At 41.2% G+C, this 19,339-nt stretch overlaps 1 protein-coding gene across 1 annotated transcript; it reads right to left on the bottom strand.

The window, feature by feature from the left end:
• Positions 1-1,187: 1,187 nt before the first annotated feature.
• LOC113755911 lies at positions 1,188-4,802 on the bottom strand. The gene is made up of 8 exons (XM_027299772.1): positions 4,459-4,802; positions 4,126-4,313; positions 3,740-3,844; positions 3,569-3,640; positions 3,237-3,384; positions 2,205-2,287; positions 1,884-1,939; positions 1,188-1,301 (listed from the first exon to the last, which is right to left on the bottom strand). Exons 1-8 carry the CDS (start codon positions 4,800-4,802, stop codon positions 1,188-1,190), a joined length of 1,110 nt encoding a protein of 369 aa, XP_027155573.1.
• Positions 4,803-19,339: the final 14,537 nt, after the last annotated feature.

Genomic DNA, 19,339 nt, shown 5'->3' with positions numbered 1-19,339 from the left:
CACATTCTCATCTCGTATCCATTTCTTTAGGCCGACAAGGCTGGTGGCAATTTAACACAGAATCCAGGGATTTATAACTTTGGTGGGTTTAAAATTTTGCATGATTATTTCAAATAATATTGTTGCTACCATGTTAGAATTTTATCCGAAGACGAATTTCAATTCAAATTTCCAAAGCATAAAGCAGAAATATGCTTCGGAATTTCGTACGGGATATGCTGCCATCCATCTCCGAGGACTCGGAAGAGTTTGTTACAGCAAGTCATCTGCTTAATTTGCCAAGAATATACAGAGCGAAGTTTTTTCAAGCAATTGAAAAGCTAAAATTGCACAGAATTTCACCCCCTCACCTTCCACTATCAATAACAATCTTTTCTTGTATATTTTAAGGCAATTTTTTGTTGTTGTTATCGATATGGGAAGGAAGATGGATGCTGTCACTCATTTTCCAATTCAAGTAAGCTCTCCTTCATTCATTTCTCCATTCATCATTTAGCTCTAGTTTTATTTTTCCATTCTTTTCTTTCATCTTTCCCCTCACTGGTTCCATACTTCATTCATGAGAAGATTCTTGGATATAAAGCCTCCTCCTAGCATGTCTTACAAAAATGTGCAAAAGCTTCTTGTTCTTATCCTCGAAGAGATTACAACCTGTATATAGTGATTTCATAGCAGATGAAATGAAACTCGTTGTCAATTAACTTTATCAAATGGTCCCTGAAATGATGTTTAGGGTCCATTATGGAAAAACTCTAAATGCAAAAGCAACACATCCCACTTAATAGAGAGTTTGGCTAAACTAAAAGGCAGTCCTACAAGACAAACCTGTCCAAATCCTAATTTGCATAATTGTAAGATCTAATTAATTCTACCCAATTCCTTGACATTCCCGTTAGCTTGATATTCATAAAACGTTTGATATTTTGCACCTTTTAGTTGTTAGCTTTCTGTTCTATTACATGATGCTTTGCACAATATTGTGGCTGTATTTTTGCAGTGTAGCTAGTTTTTTTTTTTTTTTTTTTTTTTTGTCATCACAGGGAGTATCCCTTTCGGACTAATCTCCTGATCCTGTGCACCCGCCTCCCAAAATAACAAGACGGTAAAGGAGTCGACCGTGATCAACACAGTACCGAAACCTAATAAGGGCCCCACCACCAGCCGAGCCAATCGAAGGGCCAGTGTAACTAGTTGACAAGTAATAACCACAGGGCATAGGAATTCATGCCAAAAATCCACAGAGGTCTTGCGAACTCAGCATCCAATGTGTAAACTGGAAGCACTTCATTAGAAGTTTCAATCTGTTATCAATGAAATGACATCATATTACAATCAACTTTGAGTCACTCAAACTGCAATCCAACCTCTCTCACAAGAAAAGGATGTTGCTGATTGATAACAGACATGCAATGCTGCCACATCACCCCCAAACCGCCACACACACACACATGCATGCACGCACAAGCGCACAGACACCCACACCCACACACACACACAAAAAGAAAAGAAGAAAGTGAAGAAAAGTCAAGGAGCATCCTAAAAATGGCATCATATCAAACTTTTCAGAGGATCAGTGCATTTGTCAAACTAGAACTGTATTTAGGTGACTCAGACCTGTCTTGAAGCGAATGCGACCCAAAAGGTTGATAAGATATACTTCATAATTTGACTCAGGATAAATGAACAAGGGTTCGCAATAATTGCCAGGAGATCATCAAAAATGTGATCTTAGATACACTTAAAGAACAAATGACACATATTACAATTGAATAATAACTGGTAGCAACAAAAGACATGAGTATCAACACTAGGAACATCTCAGATTATCAAAAAATTGCAGATAGGGAGAAAATCTCAAAATGATAGTTTTCTAGCAAGCTTACCCATTTGTAGAGATTCCAAAATCCAGATTTTCTATCAGTAATGAAGAACAGTTCTCCTGCAATAGCAAGCACAGCAATTAACACACAGTCTTGAGGCATTGAAGATACTAAAACAATTAACAATATACAGCAGTTCCACATAAAACAAGAATTTCAGAGTCGAGTCAGTTGAATGCATAATATATGCTTATTACAATATGATGAAGGAATACCAATGTCTGTAATGGAAACTAGACATGTTCAACAGGCGCAAAGAAATTCTCATATTTGCCACACCAATATCCTCGTTTTCTAGTAAAGAAAGTAAGCTAGTGGAAATACCTTGAGGTGACCACTTGGGCTCAGTTGGAGATTCCACAAGTGTTGGATCACCACCTGCAACGCAGACCCGTGTATGCACGTCTCTGTTACAGAAAGTAATATTTCAAATAACCAACAGAAGACAAAAGACGAGAGATTTATTCATAGAAGGTTATCAATGATACCGGAATTAGCATTTGCCAACAAGAATTCAGACCTGAGTGATCCAAACACAAGTCATTTGATGGATCCAAGTACAAGTCTTTTGACGGATCTTAAATGGGAGACTTACATAAATCTGCAACCAGAATTTACTTGGTGCAAAGGAACTAAGGGAATTTATGCAGACAAATCCTCATACTATGTTGAACCTTGCCAAAAAAAAAAAAAAAAAAGTGCCTTCTTTGAGTTCAAATATTTAGTCAGAAAAGAATAGCATTAAAGATCAGAAAGGCAAATGCCTCAGCTGCGAATGAAGGACTGACGTCTGAGTTTGACCATCTTGGGGGTATCATTTGTTATTAAAGTCGTATGAAGACAACTGCCAATTTCATGCCAGTGGAGACATGGAAACAAGGAGAGAACTTCACACACAAGAAGCCACATAAAGTTTCAAATCAAAGCTTTATCATCTTCAGGGAACATCTATAAGTTTTTCTTGAACTCTACTTATTTTTAATTCTCCATGTTTTTTCTGGTGTAAAAGCCTGCCACAGCCATCAACAAGTAAGATTTGCCTTCTCGAGAACACAATCGCATACAAATATATTTGAAGCAAAACAAACACTTTCTTTTTTTTTCAAAGCAAAATTAACTAAATGGGTGAAAAAAACCTTATTGTGACACAAGTAACAAAGTAAAGTTTTCAAGAAGCTTCATACCCAAAGAAGACTTCCACTAAAAGGAAAAGCAAAGAGAAGCGAAATAATTGTGCATCCTATCAACATCCATTATCAGTGATAAAAATGCACAATATGCACCCATTATCAGTCAAATTACCAATCCAAAGTTTCAAGCAGACACCCTACACCTCAGAGAGAAACTGCTGCATACCCTGAATCACTTATGTAGCCAACCCAAAGTTCTGATCTGTCCCATGGCATGTTGGGATGGCTCCACTGAATCCAGGCTATCCGTTCTCCTTTTGGATCCAAACGAGGAAAAGCATAAAAATCGCTGCCAGAAACCAGTACTTTCGGTTCTGCATTGTTGATGGTGCACACCAGACAAGTCAAAAGAAACAATCATCATGTTTCATCGACACAAATCAGGGTACAAGCAACTTAAAGAAACAAAGAAGCAATCTTTGAACTGGTATACTTGCAACTCACAGACAGAATAAGAAAGGTATTAGTCTAAAAGAGATTAGACAATGTAAAGCATACCTTGAACGCTCTCATCACGGATATCAAATGACACAATAGTTGTTATAGAATTCATAGCACTTTCACGACAGTCTGTCAAACATAAAATTTAAAACAATTAACCAATATTTACAATTAACTCTGATGATTGATTAAACAACCTCAAATCAATAAATACATGCTAACAGCTACCTTCCTGTACTGTCACGAAACGACTAAACCGCGCATCAAAAACTCCATCTGCATAAGACACGAGCGGTCTGCCATAATCTGGAGTAAATGGCAAAGGAGCAGAATCTGCCAACAGAGCAAGTACTCATATTTAAACCCAAAACAAAAAGTAGTAAACTGAGTAAACTCAATCATTTACTGGCTATTTGCAATACCTAAGAGGTTGCTACACTACAATAAATTAGATTCTAGAAAACAACAAAACTAAGCATTAGAACCAGTGCTCATAAGAAAGCAAAGCTTTAAAGCTTTGGTGATTGGATAGAACCCAGTTTTTAATTCAGCTAAAGCATAGGAAAAAATCCCAGGACGGAAAACAAGAAAAGAGAAAAAGTGAAAGATCAAACCTTTTGAAGATAATGACTGCCTATAGAGCCTTTGATCCTTGTAATTCGAGAAAATCACTGTATCTCCAAATATCCTAAATGCCCCACCTCCATATTCCTGAGCTACTGTCCTCACAGAAAACTCCTTTGGGGTGACATCAATAGGGTCATCCCCTTCTTTTTCTCCTTGCTTCACCAGCACCAACCGTCTGAACCCATCAACCATAGAAAAAAAGATGAAATATAATAAAAATAAGTAAAAAAAAGAAAATTTTATTCAACTCTTATGCTGCTACGAAGTATTGACGACTTAAACCCTGCAAAACCCTTCAAAGAGTGGAAATTTCTATATACCCTGATTCATTGGGGCGGGTCTCGACCCAGAAGAGGTGGCCGAGGGCGTCGACGGCAGTGCCACCTAGGCGCTTATCGGAGCCGGAGACAAGGTCGGAAGTTATCGGGGACTTCCAAGAACCGTATGGGGCGGTGATTTTAGTATTCTCCGCGGTTACTGAGGACATTTTGGGTGAAGACTGGGTGTGACAGTGGGAAGCAGCAGTGCGAAGGAGTTGAATTTTTCTGGAAATGTGGTTGAATGAGGAGGAAATAAACGACGTCGTGGAGAAGGGGTTAAAGGGGTGGCGTCTTCTGTAGCGAGTCAGCGCGGATATGGCCGTAAATGAAGTTGAAAGTGCCATTGGTTTGGTTTGGGTTTTTCTTTCTCAGCTTGTCTCGCCATTATTTTATTGCACACTGGTTAATTTTTTTTAGTTCTCTTTTCTTGGATATTACACAATTATGGTTTTAATAACTAGTGAAAATATTTTATTCTTTTAAGAGGAAAGAATTATTTCCCGCATAGATAAGATTTAATGGAATTACTACAAGATTTTTATGCTTTTACATGACAATGAACAAGTATATATCTAAGGTTCCACTCTGAAAGTTGATTTGCTGTCCAAACAAAGTTGTGTGGCTCAAAAAATGTTCAATTTGGATTTTTGGAACTATTGAACTTAATGAATGGATTGTTTCTTTATCCTGTAAAATTTGCAACCTAAAGGTGAAAGAATTCCAAATTGTTTAATGGACAAGTTTGGAATTTGAGTGTAGTACAAAACCATGAGCGGAGAAAACTTGTATATTTGCATGTCCAATTCCATCAACAGTTCAATATGGACTTGAGAGTTTAGAGCATCCTATGATAAATCGTTCACATTTTCAGATATTTTCCCCATAAAACCTTCTGGTAGAAAACTTGCTAGAGAGATTTCCGTAGGTAAGATCTTGATCCAGCACCCTTCCTAACCAGAGGAAAAAAATGGAAAATCATCACAATCAAGTTGAGCCAAGAAATCACTGTTCAATGTGAGAAAAAATGCAGCCTGTGAATCAATTGACTATGCCCCCCTGCATGTCGGGAAAAACCACAGTCCACAGTGGCTAACTGGCCATGCATATACCAAATGAAGGGATTGAAAAGTAGCAATTGTGGTGTCTCACAGGCCAGTAATATGACCAGCCATTTAGGTATATCCTGCTTACACAATGATGTCGGCCACACAAAGATCAATTAGGTCTTAGGAGGAGGATCAAGATACATCTGAGAGTTGTTACAGGAACTTATTGCAGATTACAGCTAATTTATGGATTATCTATTTCTTCATTCCAATGTCTATGGGACCAAATGACCTTTAAAATCCTTCCTTGACCAATCCAGGCCGAATTCAAAAGTACGAGAAAATCCAGCAAAAGACGGAGGACGGAGAGGTTTTGTCGTTAGGAGGGATCTTAACTTTCTTGATGCAGGATTCCGTAAGGCCACCAACTTAAGCACGCACTAAAAGTAAGCCTTTAAGTGGACAAATAGCATGGTTTGATACTACTGGCACCTTTATGCAAAAGACTTTCATGGAAAGTAGGTGTATCCTCCTGTTTTTTATCAGGCAGTAATGCGATACTACAAGGACTAGTGGCGTCAGGAGTCAGTAAAACAAAAAAAATTGAGACTGTAGTTCTGAATGAGGTGGTTTGATTCTTGGTTGTAATGCTTGGTAATGAAGAGAGGGGATTACATGAACAGATTGCGCCAATGTTAGCAGACTCATTAGAATCTCACAATACATTTCAAAGAAGCCTTGAAGGGATCTCTGTCGGGACACCTTGTGTTAACAGTTAGATCAAATTTACTTGTCATTGAGATCCTGCAACCTGCATTTCGTGAGATTATTTAGTCCTCTGAAACATTATTGAAGACTACCGCACAGTATTCAGAAAAGACGTGTCCTTTTTTCTGCTCCCTACTCGTTTAATACAAACGAGTACTTGAAGTTGCTGTAATTAATAAAGGACCCCTTTTGTTACGAGACATAGGGATCCAGAGAGGAAATAGAAATTAAAGTGAGAATTTGATAGGTCCACATAAAAAGTGAAACTATTACTTGAAGATTCGAGAGAGGACAAGAAATTATGGGATTTAACATGCATGTGTGGTTCTCCTAAGAACATCCATTTCACAAGGATAAGCAAAGGGATTATTATAACTACGGAGACAGTATCTATTTGTAGATGCTCCTTTAAAACCTTTGCTTGGATTTTTTCAGCATCCTTTGTGACGACCCCACCTCCCCCTAAGGCGTACCAAAGGGTTCGACGGACCGCCTGCCCAACTCTCGTCAGGACTCACTCACTCGTATCACATGCATACATCCATAGACCATAAATAACATCGCAATTCAAGCTTATAATTTTCATTGATGCACAATCAAGATACAAAACCTCAATATACCCAAACTGGTTCAAAGTGTATACAATCCAGATACAAAACATTCTATTCGAGTAATAGCGCGAGTACAAGTCAAAAGTCAAAATAACTAGACTACGCTAGTCTTTACATATCTCACGCCTCGCTCGTACCCCTGAAAGGAAAACAAATGGAGTGGAATGAGCTAAAAGCCCAATGAGGTTCCAAATAGCAAATTGACCATTGTTTATAAGTACAAGTTTTCGATATAGCAAAGTAACGAGCATGAAGAGTTCATAAAGGTGAGCAATAACACGTCAAGTAGAAATCTCAAAATGAGCAAGTGTAAAAGTTTTTCAAAATAAACAATAATCCAATAAGCAATAATCATTCCAAAGTATAAGGATACGGATGGCTCTCAGGAGCCAACTTCCATTCATCATCAGGAGCTTGATCACGTAGTAGTTGACACTCCGTCAACTTTCAAGTAAAGGAACCAATCCAGTAGAGCACCACTTAACTACTCTCTGTCCACCATTCAAACCCCCTACTGGGCCCAAAATCCTCAAGAAACACGGGTGGTAATACTCGAGTATACTAATTAGTCGAGAAGATATCACTCCACTCGACAAAACAAGAGACCCAGGGTTCGTTACCCAATCGACCAAACCCTTGCCGGCTCGACTTAAGTAACTCGCCGCAGGGTTTCTGGAATTCCAGAAAGTGCGCGCATCATAAACAAGTATATCGAGTCAATTGCAACAATAAACAAGTATATATCACATAAGGGCAAGTGCGATAAAGTACACTCTTGCCCTAACAATTCACGTATATAACATGTAATCATATTGGCCACGTATCACGTTCAAGTATCAAGTTCAATTCGGTATTTGAAAGCACTCACCAAAAGAAATAGTGCCTTTACTGGTCACTTTCAGGTTATACTCCGGGTTCGGAGTCCAAATCTGCTATAAAACTCAGTTTGAGAACTTTGAAACATGACTAAGATTCGAAACTTAGACGTTTCATTCAATAAAAATCAAGAAATTGGAATTCACTTGGAGAGTAGTCGTGAAACACTTGCTCGCTTTTTAAACGATAAAACTTTGTAACATTTATACTTGAAAATGCCATGCGAGTCGAAAGTACAAGGAAAACATACTCCGAGCAATCATTATTTCATTTCTCAAGGGTACAAGTTCGGCCAAGTCCTTACTTATATACCTCGGAACAAGAAGACTCAAGTACCCTAGATGGTTCAAGTGATATTCATATCAACTCTACCCAAGTCGCAAGTGTATTTCTATAGTCCTCGAGCGTAAATTTGGGCAGCATGCCCTTTGTGTTTACCTAATTTTCCAGCCATTTATGGCTTCATTATTTTTCCTCAGCCAATCCCAAAGTCATACATATCATAGATTCAAGTAAATAGCCGTTCCATAGGCTCATAACAACATAAGAACAAAAATCAAAGTGATAACAAGTGCGGAAATGTAACCTAGCAAAAGACAGATTTGACGTGTGGTTACGGAAATAACACATTCGAGGCTACGCTTATCGGATTGAGGTGCAACTTATACCATTTCGAAGCTAAGACACAGGGCTACAATTTTCATGAAGATCACTTAGTCCAGTTTCCAATGCAACCTAGTCAAATTCCCAATTTACAGAACCAAAATCCAACTAGTCGGCTAATTAACCGCACTGCACTGGAATGGTCATATCTCAGGTTACCAAGGTCCGATTAAGGTGTTCTTGGAGGCGTTTAAAAGCTAAGACAGAATAATAAAACTTTCATGTTTTGGAAAATAGCTAAATTGTGAGAACCCGTATTTTCCCTTAATGTTTTTCCTAGGGTTTTTCCCCTTTAATTGCATGTTTTCTGCATTTTCTGGCTTAGAAAATTTTTCTTGGTGGATTTTTATGAGTAATTATAGTTTTTAGATGATTTTTCTAGTATTGGGTAGTTTTTGAAAAATTAAGAATATATTTTGGACGTGGGACCCACTAGTGCGAAAAGTTCGGAAAAATTCGGCCAATAAGGTTAAGTTTCGGATACTGTGAAAAATTTATCGGGTGTTAAGAGATAAGTAGAGTGTGTGATATGATTGATGTGAGAGAGAAAAGAAAGGATAGGAATGCATTTATTGGAGTGCCACATGTCACCATGATATTGGTTAGGACTTAAGAGTTACTATTCTTTTTTTTGACTATTTTGACTAAGTGGTTAATATCTTCAAAAAAATCACTAAAATTCACCATTTTTCACCTCTTGTTGGCCGGCCCTCTCAAGCTCAAAGAAGGAAGAAACTTCATCAATTTTCAAGCTTCCATTTGGTTCAATCTTCCAAAAACAAATACCTAAACTAGATTTCACTCCATAAAATTCCTCCCTTGGGTGCTAGTAAGTAGTTTAGTGAAGTTTGTTTGAAGACTTAAGGTGTCCAACATCTTCCTCTCTCTTGATTACTTGGTAAGTGGTATATGAACACCCTCCTATATTTAATGATGTTGAATTTATGCCTAATGGTGGCTTAAGTGAGGGATTATGTGTTTTATTTCTTGATTTGAAGTGAATTGGTTGAGTTTTTTATTTTTTGAGGAATTTTCTGGTTTCATATGTTCTTGATGGTGTGGTTGTTTTTTATGGTTGGTAATAAGGGGCTTTGACTCTAGTAGGTGTGAATTGTTGATAAATGCAATCAATTTTGGATTTGGATTGAATTGAGAAATGTTAGGGTTTCAAAACCCCTAATTCTGTCCGATTTTAGATCATAGGGTTAGAGGCCGAATTGGACTTTTCTCAAAACATGAAAGTTGTAGGTATTGATGAGTTTGAAGTGACTACAAAAGTTCAGGGTATTTGGAGTAGTATAGAGTGAGTTATACCGTTTTTACTGTTGCTGTTTTTGGTGAACAGAATGTGCGAACTGCGATAGTAATTGTCTGGTTTGACTGGAATTGGTTTAGATTTTGTTGTTGGTGTCTTCTGATGACATGTAGCTTGATGTCTTAGCTATCATATGCCTTTGGACTCAATGCATTTGGACCTGTATAGACTGAATTGGACTGATTACAGTTTTGTGTGATTTGGAAACCTGCAATTACGGTTCTGGGTTGGTTTTCTGCATTTTTGACCTAGTTGTGCTAGGATTTGGACTGAGTGGCCTTCTACATTGTTGTAGCCCTGTCTTTTAGCTTCGAGATGGTGGGTCTTACGCCCTCATCCGATAAGCGTAGCGCATTTTGTGCCATTACCGTATTTGGAAGCCAAAAACTGTTTTTGTTGTTGGGACAAATGAGTTCCATGTCTTGATTTTCTGGTTTGCTTATATACCTATATATGCATATGAAACCCTATTGGGGTTGTGTTTGGCTTGGCTTTATGACTCGTTATCGAGTCTTATGGTATTTGTTTACATATTCTAGGGCGTGACGTTAGTGCACGACGTACTAGGGACGACGGTGCATGAAACCTCACTTGCTTACTTGGTGAGTATACTACTCACTTGGATTTATAATGTGGCTTTGCTATATGTGATTGTGATGCCTTGAAGGCTTGTTTGGCTATTGGAAATGATTAGGGTGAGGGTGTACTTGACCGCCCTCATTCCTTTTATTCTTGTGACCGATTGTTTACCGTTTCACTGTATTACTGTACTGCTATATGAATTCTTCGATTTCATTCATGGAAATTGTTTGGGTGTTGGTTGGACGAGTATCCAACGGCCCTACTGTACTGAGCTCGACCCCGTTGGCATTCACTTGAATCGAGCCAGCGAGGGCTTGGTCGTGAAAATTGACTAGCCACGGGGACTGAAATGGGAATCTTGTTGTGGTAATGAGACCCTTGGTTCTGGTGTACTCGAGTATCACCTAAAGCTGCTGCTTGGAGTGCGTGCCCGGTTGGGGTATGATGGGTGGAAGGAATGGAAGTGAAGTGAAGTCTACGGTTTGGTACTTTTAACATTGACGGAGGGTCAATGAGGTTGGATCAAGAATGTAAGCGTGGAAATGGGCTCTTGAGAGCCGTCCGTATCCTTTTACTGAATTGTTTTGCTTCTTATTTGAATATTTGCAATGAACGATTATGCTTAAGTGATCTTGGTTGATTGTGTGATAGTTGCTCACTGAGCTTTAGCTCACACCATTCCATTTGTTTTCCTTACAGGAAAATAATCACTTTTGGAAGCTCATACTTGTTGGTTGTCAAATTGAGCCATGTATATGTCTATTTTGATAGCTCGTTGCATGAAACCCTAATGTATGTTGGGTTCATCTTTTGGATTGGCAAACCGAACCTTGTATGCCTATGATGAATAGTTTTTGACATGCCGATGTGGTTGTAAATGTTGAATGGCTATGTATTAAGGTTTGGTGGGATCTCGGATTCCACTATTCCAGGCATGAGTCATCGTTTTCATGTTCTTATGATTTTGTTATTTTGGTTCTTGTGGCTTGTTCGAGCGCGCTTTTATTTTCTCGAAACGTTCTAGATCGCGTGTAACTGCCCGTAGTCCTGGCGAGAGCTGGGCAGGCAGTCCGCTAACCCCTTTGGTTCGCCTTAGGGGAAGGTGGGGCTGTCACAGGTGGTATCAGAGCCTAGGTTTGAATTAGCCTGGGTGTTATAGGACTGTTTGACTTGAGGATTGTTGTTTTGGCCTTTAAGCTTATATTTACGATTACATGTTCTTGTGATGTAGGATGGCCGGACAGGGTGACTCTAGTGCTGGTCCTTCGGGGGCTAGACCTCGCAAAGTACTTCCCGTGATTCCATATCAGATACGGCCGGGAGGGGCCGTCATTCGTTGGAGCCCGTCTAACCGTCTTCGACGGTGCCCGTGTAAGGAGAGATATGCTTACCCGAACACTCTCGTGTTTGCGCTAGATAAGGAGCGCAAGGTGTTGGCTAGAGAGAATGCTCGATTTGAGGTCGATGCGATTCAGGATAGGGCGACCAACGATAAGCAAGCTGCGCGTATTAAGGAGCTAGAATACGACGTACTTGAGGCCGAGGATCGAGTAGACGACCTTTGCGCGCAATTAAGGGAGGCACGAGAGCGAGAGCTTAAGCGAGCTCGCAAGGTCAGGGGTCGCGCTGAGGTGATCCTTAATTTGTGTGACGATGGCCTGGAAGAGTGTAGCGACGAGGCGTCGTGTGCGGAGGCCGACCCTAGAGAGGAGTCTACCCCGTCGCCTGGGTCCCAGACCCCGGCAACTGACTAGGCCTTGACTTCTAGGCTTCTTTTGGGATAGTTGGTGGTTTTTGTATGTACATAGGGCTAGGGATAGAGCCTTAGCTAATCATTTTGGGTCGTTAGATTAGCTACGTGTAAATCTCTTTTGATAAGGCCAATCCTCGTGGAATTTTCTAAGTTTGTTTCTGACTTGCCTGTACATGACTTGACTGATTGTATATATGTGTGTGGCTTTTGGCTTGTATATATGTTTTGATCATGTTTGCAATGTATCCATATGTGTTACTGTGCAAGTTTTGAATGTTACTTACGATGCCGTATTATGACTTTGGTTTAGTACTCCTGCCTAGACCAAGTAAAACCTATGGAAGGTACTCGGAGTGGTCGGGGACGTGGGCGCGGTGCTAGACAACTCACACCGGTTAGGGGTGCGGGGAAAACCTCGACGGGACCTGATCCTGAACCCCAAGCCGACCCTAATGTTCACATAGCTGCGGCTATGCAGCAAATGACAAACCTGCTAGCACAAGTAGTGCAGCAACAAACCCAGAACCCAAACCCTAACCCTGGAAACCCCGGAAACCCTGGCCATCATGTCGAGAGCGAGGATAGAGCTCTCGAACGTTTCCAAAAGTTCGCTCCGCCAAAGTTTGTTGGGGGACCCGACCCGGACGTTGCTGAGAGGTGGCTCGAAAAGATGGTTGATATATTTGCAGCCCTACACTACCCTGATGAACGGCAGGTGACGTTTGCCGTGTTCCAACTTGAGGGGGCGGCCCATTCCTGGTAGAACGTGATTCGACAGAAATGGGATCGGGAGCAGACGCCCAGGACTTGGGTGAACTTTATTAGAGAGTTTAATGCAAAGTTTTTCCCTCCTCTGGTCCAGGAGAGGAAGGAGAACGAGTTTATTCGGCTCCGTCAAGGGGCGCAGACGGTGGCAGAATACGAGAGTCAATTCACCCGCTTGTCCAAGTTTGCGCCTGAATTAATCATGACTGATCAACGACGGATTAGGCGCTTTATTCAGGGTCTAAATGTTGAGATTCAGAAAGACCTCGCGGTGGCTCAAATCACTGCGTTTAGCGAGGTAGTAGAAAAGGCCCAACGGGTTGAAAGTGCACGGGTGCAAGTCCGGAACTTCCAGGCAAAGAAGCGTGGCTTTCCTGGGAGTAGTTCTGGACAGGGTGAGAAGAGCACTCCTGCTAAATTTGGACGAGGAATGGGAGGTGGTCGACAATCTGGAGCTGGTAGAGGGACTCCATTCAGGGGTGGCCAAGCTGGGCGAGGACCGAGGGGAAACACTCAGAGTGGATCGGCTTCAGCACCTCGCGGTCCCTGCGGGCATTGCGGGAAGCCAAACCACACTGAAGATAACTGCTGGAGGAAACAGGGTAAATGTCTGCGACGTGGAAGCGCGGACCACCAACTGGCTACTTGCCCGGTCCTGAAACAAGATGGAAAGGGAAGCCAACCACCGCCGAGGACCAATACTGGACCAACGAAGGGAGATGGGTCCAAACCGAAAGTTCCAGCTAGGGTTTACTCCTTAGAGCCCCATCAAGTCCCAGAGTCTTCGGAGGTCGTAGAAGGTACGATCCCTATTTTCCACCGCTTTGCCAAAGTTTTAATTGATCCTGGTGCCACTCATTCGTTTGTTAACCCTGATTTCATGTGTGGCATCGATATAAAACCTGCTAGTTTACCTTATGACCTAGAAGTTAGTACACCTACGGGAAATCAATGTTTGGTGACTAGTATGGTTTATAGGGATTGTGATGTATGGGTAGGTGAAAAGAAATTTTTAGGCGACCTGATAAGCTTGTCCATTAAGGGGTATGACGTGATTTTGGGCATGGACTGGCTAGCCAAATATAATGCCCAACTGGATTGTAAAACGAAGGTGGTAGAATTTCACATTCCTGGCGAGGCAACCTTGAGGTTGGATATAAGGGGTAGGTTAGCCTCATCTGCTTTGATTTCGGGCATTCGAGCTAGGAAACTGATAAGTAGAGGGGCGCAAGGATTTTTGGCCTTTTTGATTAACACCCCCACGGATAAGTTGAAAGTGGAGGACGTGGCCGTAGTGAGGGAATTTCCAGATGTATTCCCTGATGAGTTAGTAGTTTTACCTCCAGAACAGGAAATAGAATTTCAAATAGATTTGTTACCTGGAACTGCACCTATCTCAAAAACCCCTTACCGAATGGCGCCTGCAGAACTTAAGGAGCTTAAGTTGCAATTACAAGATCTTTTGGAGCGGGGATTCATTCATGAGAGTGGGTCTCCTTGGGGAGCGCCTGTCCTGTTCGTGAAGAAAAAGGACGGAACCTTGAGGATGTGTATTGATTACCGAGGCCTGAACAATGTTACGATCAAGAATAAATATCCACTGCCCCACATCGACGAGTTGTTCGACCAGCTGCAAGGTGCAGTGGTCTTCTCCAAGTTGGATCTTCGACAAGGGTATTATCAGTTGTTGATTAGAAAGGAGGATATACCGAAAACTGCCTTCAACTCAAGATATGGGCATTTCGAGTTTGCCGTTATGCCCTTTGGACTGACCAATGCTCCCGCCGCCTTTATGGATCTAATGCATAGGGTTTTCAAACCCTATCTAGACCGATTTGTCGTTGTGTTTATTGATGACATTTTGGTCTACTCTAAGACACACGAGGAGCATGAGGAGCATTTGAGAGTGGTGTTGCAAACGTTAAGGGAACATTAGTTGTACGCCAAGTTTAGTAAATGCGAGTTCTGGCTGGAGAAAGTAGCATTCCTAGGGCACGTAATCTCTCACGAAGGTATTTCGGTGGACCCAACAAAGGTAGAGGCCGTGACAAATTGGAAGAGACCAGAAAATCCCACGGAAATTCGTAGCTTTCTAGGGCTAGCTGGGTACTACCGACGTTTCATAAAAGATTTCTCCAAACTAGCAGGACCTTTAACTGACTTGACGAAGAAGCATGGTCGATTTATCTGGAATGCCCGATGCGAAACAAGTTTTCAGGAATTAAAGAGAACATTGACCACGGCTCCGGTACTGGTCTTACCAAATGGAGTGGACGGGTTCGCGATGTATGCAGATGCGTCGCGAGAAGGCCTTGGGTGCGTTTTGATGCAGAATCGGAATGTAATTTCTTTTGCCTCTAGGAAGTTGAAGCTTCACGAGCAGAATTACCCGACCCACGATCTGGAACTAGCCGCGGTTGTGTTTGCTCTGAAAAAGTGGAGGCATTACCTATATGGGGTGACTTTGAAGTGTACTCGGATCATAAGAGTCTTAGGTACCTTTTCTCCCAGAAAGAACTGAACATGAGGCAACGACGATGGATGGAATTTTTGGAAGATTACGACTGCACAATCAACTACCATCCGGGAAAGGCAAATGTGGTAGCCGATGCCTTGAGTCGTAAGGTGCAAGTAGCAGGGTTGATGATTAAAGAGTGGGATTTATTAGAATCCGTAGGTGAGTGGAGACCCTGTCTTGGGAGCCATAAGGTGTTATTTAGCAATGTTAGGGTGACCTCCACTCTACTGGAACGCATTAAAGAGGGGCAAAATGAAGATTTGATGGTAAAGAAGTGGAGAGAGAAAGTGGAGAAGGGAGAAACATCGGACTTCAATTTGAGTCCTGAGGGTATTTTGAAATATCGAAACCGAATGGTGGTACCGAAGGAGGAGTCATTAAAAATGGAAATTCTGGAAGAAGCTCATCGGTCCAAGTATACAATTCATCCGGGTAGCAGCAAGATGTATCAGGACCTGAAGGGAACCTATTGGTGGGACAATATGAAGAGGGAAATCGCCCAGTACGTGCAAAAGTGTCTCATTTGCCAACAGGTGAAAGCAGAGCATCAAAAACCATCGGGTCTGTTACAACCTTTGGAGATACCCGAGTGGAAGTGGGAAAACATCACAATGGACTTCGTTTCCGATTTACCGAGGACGCAAAGAGGACACGATGCCGTTTGGGTGATCGTTGATCGCTTAACCAAGTCGGCCCATTTCTTGCCGGTGAATATGAAGTATTCCATGGACAAGTTGGCCCGACTGTACATGGACGAGATAGTAAGGCTACATGGTGTGCCTGTAAGCATCGTCTCCGACCGGGATCCACGATTCGTATCTCGATTTTGGCAGAAGTTTCAAGAAACCTTGGGGACTAAACTCAATTTGAGCACGACCTATCACCCTCAGACGGATGGACAGTCAGAGCGGACGATTCAAACTCTCGAGGACATGCTACGAACTTGCATTTTGGATTTTGGAGGCAACTGGGGTCAACACATGACCTTGGTAGAGTTTGCATATAACAATAGCTTCCATTCATCAATCCAAATGGCTCCGTATGAAGCTCTCTACGGACGCAAATGCCGCTCGCCGATTTACTGGGATGAAGTTGGCGAAAAGAAAGCTTTAGACCCGGCAACTATTCCATGGATGGAAGAGGCTCAAGAGAAAGTCAAGTTGATACGGCAACGACTTCAAACAGCTCAAAGTCGACAAAAGAGTTATGCGGATAATCGAAGAAAAGACTTGGAGTTTGAAGTTGGAGACCACGTATTTCTCAAGATTACACCCTTACGAAGTCTTACTACGGGCAAAGGAGGAAGAGATGCGGAAGAAGTATCCAAATCTGTTTGAGAGTTAAGGTGAGAAATTTCGAGGACGAAATTCTTTTAAGGGGGAGAGAGTGTGAGAACCCATAATTGCCCTAATATTTTCCTAGGGTTTTTTCCCCTTAAATTTCATGTTTTCTTCATTTTCTGGCCTAGGAATATTTTATTGGTGGATTTTATGAGTAAGAATAGTTTTTAGATGATTTTTCTAGCATTGGGTAGTTTTTGAAAAATTACGGATAGATTATGGATGTGGGCCCCACTAGTGCGGAAAGTTCGGAAAAATTCGGCCAATAAGGTTAAGTTTCGGATACTGTGAAAAATTTATCGGGTGTTAAGAGATAAGTAGAGTGTGTGATATGATTGATGTGAGAGAGAAAAGAAAGGATAGGAATGCATTTATTGGAGTGCCACATGTCACCATGATATTGGTTAGGACTTAAGAGTTACTATTCTTTTTTTTGACTATTTTGACTAAGTGGTTAATATCTTCAAAAAATCACTAAAATTCACCATTTTTCACCTCTTGTTGGCCGGCCCTCTCAAGCTCAAAGAAGGAAGAAACTTCATCAAATTTGCAAGCTTCCATTTGGTTCAATCTTCCAAAAACAAATACCTAAACTAGATTTCACTCCATAAAATTCCTCCCTTGGGTGCTAGTAAGTAGTTTAGTGAAGTTTGTTTGAAGACTTAAGGTGTCCAACATCTTCCTCTCTCTTGATTACTTGGTAAGTGGTATATGAACACCCTCCTATATTTAATGATGTTGAATTTATGCCTAATGGTGGCTTAAGTGAGGGATTATGTGTTTTATTTCTTGATTTGAAGTGAATTGGTTGAGTTTTTTATTTTTTTGAGGAATTTTCTGGTTTCATATGTTCTTGATGGTGTGGTTGTTTTTGATGGTTGGTAACAAGGGGCTTTGACTCTAGTAGGTGTGAATTGTTGATAAATGCAATCAATTTTGGATTTGGATTGAATTGAGAAATGTTAGGGTTTCAAAACCCCTAATTCTGTCCGATTTTAGATCATAGGGTTATAGGCCGAATTGGACTTTTATCAAAACATGAAAGTTGTAGGTATTGATGATTTTGAAGTGCCTACAAAATTTCAGGGCATTTGGAGTAGTATAGAGTGAGTTATGCCATTTTTACTGTTGCTGTTTTTGGTGAACAGAATGTGCGAACTGCGATAGTAATTGTCTGTTTTGACTGGAATTGGTTTGGATTTTGTTGTTAGTATCTTCTGATGAAATGTATCTTGATGTCTTAGCTTTCATATACCTTTGGAATCAATGTATTTGGACCTGTATAGACTGAATTGGACTGATTACAGTTTTGTGTGATTTGGGAACCTGCAATTTCGGTTCTGGGTTGGTTTTCTGCATTTTTGACCTAGTTGTGCTAGGATTTGGACTGAGTGGCCTTCTCCATTGTTGTAGCCCTGTCTTTTAGCTTCGAGATGGTGGGTCTTACGCCCTCATCCGATAAGCGTAGCGCATTTTGTGCCATTACCGCATTTGGAGGCCAAGAACTGTTTTTGTTGTTGGGACAAATGAGTTCCATGTCTTGATTTTCTGGTTTGCTTATATACCTATATATGCATATGAAACCCTATTGGGGTTGTGTTTGGCTTGGCTTTATGACTCGTTATCGAGTCTTATGGTATTTGTTTACATATTCTAGGGCGTGACGTTAGTGCACGACGTACTAGGGACGACGGTGCATGAAACCTCACTTGCTTACTTGGTGAGTATACTACTCACTTGGATTTATAATGTGGCTTTGCTATATGTGATTGTGATGCCTTGAAGGCTTGTTTGGCTATTGGAAATGATTAGGGTGAGGGTGTACTTGACCGCCCTCATTCCTTTTATTCTTGTGACCGATTGTTTACCGTTTCACTGTATTACTGTACTGCTATATGAATTCTTGGATTTCATTCATGGAAATTGTTTGGGTGTTGGTTGGACGAGTATCCAACGGCCCTACTGTACTGAGCTCGACCCCGTTGGCATTCATTTGAATCGAGCCAGCGAGGGCTTGGTCGTGAAAATTGACTAGCCACGGGGACTGAAATGGGAATCTTGTGGTAATGAGACCCTTGGTTCTGGTGTACTCGAGTATCACCTAAAGCTACTGCTTGGAGTGCGGGCCCGGTTGGGGTATGATGGGTGGAAGGAATGGAAGTGAAGTGAAGTCTACGGTTTGGTACTTTTAACATTGACGGAGGGTCAATGAGGTTGGATCAAGAATGTAAGCGTGGAAATGGGCTCTTGAGAGCCGTCCGTATCCTTTTACTGAATTGTTTTGCTTCTTATTTGAATATTTGCAATGAACGATTATGCTTAAGTGATCTTGGTTGATTGTGTGATAGTTGCTCATTGAGCTTTAGCTCACACCATTCCATTTGTTTTCCTTACGGGAAAATAATCACTTTTGGAAGCTCATACTTGTTGGTTGTCAAATTGAGCCATGTATATGTCTATTTTGATAGTTCTTTGCATGAAACCCTAATGTATGTTGGGTTCATCTTTTGGATTGGCAAACCGAACCTTGTATGCCTATGATGAATAGTTTTTGACATGCCGATATGGTTGTAAATGTTGAATGGCTATGTATTAAGGTTTGGTGGGATCTCGGATTCCACTATTCCAGGCATGAGTCATCGTT

The sequence above is a fragment of the Coffea eugenioides genome, unplaced genomic scaffold, assembly GCF_003713205.1.
Source record: "Coffea eugenioides isolate CCC68of unplaced genomic scaffold, Ceug_1.0 ScVebR1_1843;HRSCAF=2772, whole genome shotgun sequence".
NCBI lineage: Eukaryota > Viridiplantae > Streptophyta > Magnoliopsida > Gentianales > Rubiaceae > Coffea > Coffea eugenioides.
Note: the sequence above shows the minus strand (reverse complement) of the source record. Positions and strands in the feature narration are given on the sequence as shown.

Bases quoted from the DNA above. Each gene is read 5' to 3' on its own strand.
- LOC113755911 (XM_027299772.1), bottom strand. From the start codon at position 4,802: ATGGCACTTTCAACTTCATTTACGGCCATATCCGCGCTGACTCGCTAC. The intron at 3,641-3,739 runs GTAGCTGTTAGC...TATGTTTGACAG, and splicing joins TTTCGTGACAGTACAGGAAG to ACTGTCGTGAAAGTGCTATG. The intron at 1,302-1,883 runs GTAAGCTTGCTA...CATTGATAACAG, and splicing joins TTTGGAATCTCTACAAATGG to ATTGAAACTTCTAATGAAGT.